The sequence below is a fragment of the Rhinopithecus bieti genome, unplaced genomic scaffold (assembly GCF_001698545.2).
Source record: "Rhinopithecus bieti isolate Rb0 unplaced genomic scaffold, ASM169854v2 scaffold_31527, whole genome shotgun sequence".
Lineage (NCBI taxonomy): Eukaryota > Metazoa > Chordata > Mammalia > Primates > Cercopithecidae > Rhinopithecus > Rhinopithecus bieti.
Window position 1 is genome coordinate 2,042,217 of NW_016813959.1, and position 6,124 is coordinate 2,048,340.

At 46.7% G+C, this 6,124-nt stretch overlaps 1 protein-coding gene across 5 annotated transcripts in view; it reads left to right on the top strand.

Moving 5' to 3' along the window:
- The window catches only part of GAS7 (growth arrest specific 7), a 304,840-nt gene that overhangs the window by 183,281 nt on the left and 115,435 nt on the right, over positions 1–6,124 (top strand). For all 5 annotated transcript variants that reach the window (XM_017849222.1, XM_017849227.1, XM_017849226.1 and 2 more), the window contains exon 2: positions 1,113–1,233. In XM_017849222.1, the coding sequence (XP_017704711.1) occupies positions 1,113–1,233 (121 nt within the window). The remainder of the gene's footprint in view (positions 1–1,112; positions 1,234–6,124) is intronic.

Genomic DNA, 6,124 nt, shown 5'->3' on the forward strand with positions numbered 1-6,124 from the left:
AAAAAAAAAAAAAAAAAAAATAATAATAATAATAATAATAGCCTGTAATCCCAACACCCAGAGATCATGGCTGTTTGTTTGTTTGTTTTATTTTTGTTTGTTTTGAGATGGAGTCTTGCTCTGTTGCCCAGGCTGGAGTTGCAGTGGTGCGATCTCTGCTCACTGCAACCTCTACCTGCTAGGTTCAAGCACTTCTCCTGCCTCAGCCTCCAGAGTAGCTAGAACTACAGGCACACCCCACCACGCCTGGCTAATTGTTTGTATTTTTAGTAGAGATGGAGTTTCACCGTGTTGCCCAGGCTGGTCGCAAACTCCTGAGCTCAGACAATCCACCCGCCTTGGCCTCCCAAAGTGCTGGGATTACAGTCATGAGCCACTGCGCCCAGCCATGGCTGTTTTTTTTATTATGTGTCTACTCGATATCTAGTTTCTTTATATGTCATATACATTTTTCTCTGATTTGTTTTTTAACGAAAAGTAACTCTATACATGGTTGAAAGAATTAAACCTCACATAAGTGCATACAATGGGAAGTCAGCGTCTTTTCTGTCTCCGAGTCCTAGTTCTTTTTGCCAGAGTGATCTGGACCCTTGGCGAGAGAAGCTCCATCCAGCTCTTCATGGATTCTCAGCATTATTATAGAATGTTTTGCATCTCGCTGTGGGATGACTTGCATTAATTACTTCTGCTAGGTTTGCAAAGCAAGCCTGGGGCCTTGTCTGCTGCTGTGCTTTGTGGTCTGGGAATTTCAGACTTCAGATTTCACAGTGGGAGCTGGTAGAGTGACAGGGCCCCTTTGCAAGCCCAGCACCCTGTGAGTGATTTTGTAGGGGGCCGTGGAGAAAGTCCAGCTCCATTAGCTGAATGGCATTTTTCTCTCTGCTCCCAGGGGAGCTGTCCCCTGTGCAGGGGCTCTGAAAGCTCAGGTGCTCCTCACCGCTCATGCAACCCCTGAGATTACGTGTGTGCTGCCTCTGACCTCAGGGGTTTGTGGGCCACAGACTTCCCAATGTCAAGCTACTCTAGGGTGAATTCATCAGCCTCTGCCTTGCTGGTTTAAAACTCTTGCAAAAATGCCAAATGGGTGTGACCTTCTCTTTCTCCTCCGACAGAAGCCTGGAATGGTTCCCCCGCCGCCGGGAGAAGAAAGCCAGACGGTCATCCTTCCACCTGGCTGGCAAAGCTACCTGTCACCTCAGGGCCGGCGGTACTATGTCAACACGACCACCAATGGTGAGTGCCGCTTGGGGGAGCATCCTGCACCGACCCCCTGGCGTTTAGGCTGTCTAGAGGGGCAGGTTTTTTCACCCTTCTTCACCTCTCTGTTTGGGGGCTTTTTCTTCTTAAGTCTATGCTCAGGGCCTGCAGGGTCTGACTCCTCCCACCATGCTGGGTGGTAGGGGTGCACGTCTGGGTGTGTAGTTCTGGGAGTATCTTGGAAAGAAGGCTGCCCTTAATGGTTTGAGTCCTCCTTGGACCCTCACGTCCACCCTGGGTATCTGTGTTAAACCCAACCTCTTCGTCTGGGGGTGTGTTTGCTCAAAGATATCTCAAAAGGTTCTGTGGTCAAAAGGTTCTGTGGTCAAAAGGTTCTGTGGTCAAAAGGTTCTGTGGTCAACAGCTGGTTTGGGTAAAATGAATGAGGCGAAGCCACTGCATGATCTCTTGGAATTTGGAAGGTTTGAATGATCTTGAAGCTTCAAAATGGGGATTGCAAATGCGAGGTTTCCCTAATTTCACTACAACATCATCTTTTTCCTTAAGTATCTCACTGGCTGGTGTTTCTCCGGATGTTGTTTGGGAAATGCTGGGGGTACTGTACCATCAAATAGTACAGTTTCCACGTGCATTTCTGAGTTGAATAGGACCACACCTCAATGCCCCCAATCATTAGAGACCTCCTGGGACTTCAAATGACCCCAGGATCCCCAGGAGTTGGCCGTAGATGGTCTGTAAAAGGGAGTGCACCGCGTGGCAGGTTCTGTAACAAGGTGAATAGAGGGCACTATTGCAGGCTGTGGTCTTGGGCAGGGCAGGACAGGGCAAACCAGCTAAACAGAGCTGTGTCTTGACCTCCATGACTCCCCAAAGAAATTACCATGAGAGGCTGGGCGTGGTGGCTCACGCCTGTAATCCCAGCACTTTGGGAGGCCGAGGCGGGTGGATCACGAGGTCAGGAGATCGAGACCTTCCTAGCTCACACAGTGAAACCCCGTCTCTACTAAACATACAAAAAATTAGCCGGGCGAGGTGGCGGGCGCCTGTAGTTCCAGCTACTCTGGAGGCTGAGACAGGAGAATGGTGTGAACCCGAGAGGTGGAGCTTACAGTGAGCCGAGATCGCACCACTGCACTCCAGCCTGGGTGACAGAGCGAGACTCCGTCTCAAGGAAAAAAAAAAAAAAAAGAAATTACCATGAAAGAACTGAGAGGATTTAAACCAAGCAAAGTTAGATTTAGTGGGGATCATAGACATGCGTGCCGAGGCAGAAGACGAAACTCCTACCCAAATCCACCTGCTGGCTCAGCCTTGGCCTCTCACTCCTCTGTGGCCACCTGACTACATGACCACCCCTTCCCACCTGTGAGTATCGTTACTACAGCTGATGATTATAAGCCTGCACCAGGAGGGGCTCCTAGTGACAGGGGAGCCAGCTACTGTTTAGCAGACACACAAAGAGGGCAGTTGGTTTATTCGTATCCCCTGGCAACCTGACCTTCTGCAGGCTCAAGAGGGGTGATCTAGTGGAAGAGGTAATGAAGTTTCTAGGAAAAGGGAAGTAAGACTATTTCTAACCATTCTAATCTTACACTTCCTCAAAACAAACACATGAACAGCTTTGCACTGTTACCGAAGACTTGAAGTTTCGGAGAAGAGTGTGTCTATGTATGCAAAACACAGAATTTGGACCGTAGGATCATGAGATCATCAGTTATTTGGGACAACATTGGATCCAGATTTTTGGAATGTCAGGTTGCCAGGGGATATGAATCATTTGGATCCATTATTGTCTCAACTAACCTACTCTATTGCAAAGGGGCATGGGGGAAAATGGCTTTCTGAATGTCAGCATCTTTATCTTTTTTTAAGTTAGAGAAGAGTTTATTCTCAGGGTAAAAAATTCAGTAAGTACAAAAGGATTTGAAATAAAAAATAATCCCTGGTCTCACCTTTTAAACATATGTGCATTTATTCTTTTAAAGTAATTTGGAAAATATTGTCTATGTTGTCCTTTAAATTACTTTGACAGTGTATGTGGACATCTTTCTATACTTTGTACATTTCAGTCTAACTCATTCTTTTAAACAGCGATGTAGTAATCCATTGCGTGGGTATGCTATTAATTTCACCAGCATTCTATTAATGGATGTTTAAGTCACATTTATATCAATAGACAGTGTCTGGCAGCTTTTTTTCTGGGACTCAGAATTTAGCAAATGCCACTGGTGGGAGCTTTCTTATGGGTTCTGGGATATAGTGATCCCATGGAGACTCCAGGCCAGGGGTCAGTGAACTTTTTCTGTAAAGGGCCACGTAGCCAGTAGTTAGGCTTTGAGGGTCATGTGGTCTCTGTGCCAGCCACTCAGCTCTACTGTCGCAGCATGAAAGCAGCCCTGGATGATAGGTAAACAAATGAATGTAGCTGTGTTCCAATAAAACTTTATCTATGGATCCCAAAATAGGAATTTCAAATAACTCGTGTGTGTTATAAAATATCATTGTTCCGGCCGGGTGTGGTGGCTCACGCCTGTAATCCCAGCACTTTGGGAGGCCGTGGTGGGTGGATCACTTGAGGTCAGGAGTTCCAGACCAGTCTGGCCAACATGGTGAAACCCCGTCTCTACTGAAAATATCAAAATTATCTGGATGTGTTGGTGCTTACCTGTAGTCCCAGCTACCCGAGAGGCTGAGGCAGGGGAACTGCTTGAACCCGGGAGGTGGAGGTTGCAGTGAGCCAAGATCACGCCATTGCACTCCCGCCTGGGCAACAAGAGCAATACTCTGTCTCAAGAAAACAAACAAAAAAAAAATGTAAAAGACGATTTTCGTTGGCAAGTTCACTGGGCCATATGATAGTTGGTTTGACCAGGTGGTCCCTCGGGCCCTGCTTCAGGCTGTCTCTTGGCTCCACGAGGACTTGCCCTATTTGCCCTTTCTCTCTTTATTTATTTATTTAGACAGAATCTCACTCTGTTGCCCAGGCTAGAGTACAGTGGCACGATCATGGCTCACTGCAACCTCAACCTCCTGGACTCAAGCACTCCTCCTATCTCTGCCCCCTGAGTAGCTGGGATTACAGGCATGTGTCATCACGCCAGGCTGATTTTTTTGTTTATTTATTTATTTGCAACAGGGTCTCACTCTGTTGCCCAGGCTGGAGTGCAGTGGCACGATCGTGGCTCACTGCAGCCTCAACTTCCTGGGCTTAAGTGACCCTCCCACTGCAGCCTCCTGAGTAGCTGGGATTACAGGCACGTGTCAACACCCCTGGCTTTTTGCAGAGATGAAGTTTTGCCATGTTGCCCAGGCTGGTCTTGAATTCTTGGCCTCAAGTAATCTACTGATACACTGGCCTTGACCTTCCAAAATGTTGGGATTACAGGCGTGAGCCACTGTGCCTAAAAGCAGTTTTGTTTTTTGTGTGTTTTTTTTTTTGGTAGTAGAGACAGGGTTTCAGTATGTTGCCTAGGCTGATCCCAAACTTCTGGCTTCTGCCTCTGCTTCCCAAAGTGCTGAGATTATAGGCATGAGCTACCGTGCTCGACTCTCCCCTTCTCTTTTATGCTAAAAATAATCCCAGCACCTACCTTGGTCTTACATTCTAGATATATTATGCCAGTTTTTATTCATTACTTGTTTAACTCTTTTCTTTTTTTGAAGCAGTCTCGCTCTGTCACCCAGGCTGGAGCACAGTGGCATGATCTCGGCTTACTGCAAGCTCCGCCTCCCAGCATCACGCCATTCCCCTGCCTCAGCCTCCCAAGTGTCTGGAACTACAGATGCCTGCCACCATGCCCGACTTTTTTTTTTTTTTTTTTTGTATTTTTAGTAGAGACGGGGTTTCACCGTGTTAGCCAGAATGGTCGCCATCTCCTGACCTCGTGATCCTCCCACCACGGCCTCCCAAAGTGCTGGGATTGTAGGTGCAAGCCACCACACCCGGCCTTAACTCATTGTTTATCTGTTTGACTGAATCATTCATTCAGCACATAGTTTGAACCTCAAATATGTACCAGGCAGAGTGAGTCTTGGGATACTGGGGATTTAATAAGAACAAAGTCTCTGCCCTCAAAGTGTTTATCTTCTTATAGTGGGAACAGAATCTCAGTGAAAACCTATTTGATTCAATCAGGAAAGGGTTGTGAAGCAGGAGTCCAGGGTGTTTTAAGAGCATGTCACAGAGAGACCCTAGGGAATCAGGGAGGGTTCCTGGAGGATGAAGCTGCAGGATAGGAAAAGTATGGAAGGGGTAGGGGATGGGGAGTGTCTTACTGGTGGCAAAGAGTCAGCTGTGTTTGTAGGGATCATGCAGCCCTTGAACATCATATTAATAATTCTGCTCGATAGTCTAAGGGAGAAGGAAAGCAGCTATCTTTCTGATTCTCCTCTGGAATCGTTTCTTAGACTTGTTTGATTTGGCTGTAGGGATGTTTTAAACATTTTTTAATCTGCCTACCTTTCTGCAGGAAGGCATCTACGAGAATAGCCACTATTGTTTATCTTACCTCCTGACTCTTGGAGGCACCTGAGCTTGTGCCTCCTCACTGCTGGGCCGGCTGCATCTGCCTTTCTGCCTGGCCCCTTGCTTCAGCATCTTTGCTCTCTCTCTCTCCAGGTGGCATTTCATCCACATGCCAGCCCAGTGCCCAGAAAGTACAGTCCTGGTTCTAAACAGGCCATTTTTCTCTTCCTCTTTGTCTGTCTACCTTTCTTCCAGACACTTCTAATCTTTCTGTCTTTATCCCTAATCTCTTCTATTCCAGAGGGTGCCAGGGGATAATAGGTGTTCTGTCTCCGTTTTTACACCTATAGCCAGTTGAAAGTCTAATTTACATTTGTATTACCTTGCCTTGGTAATCTGCTTGTTTTCTTTTTTTTTTTTTTTTTTTTTTTTTTTTTTTTT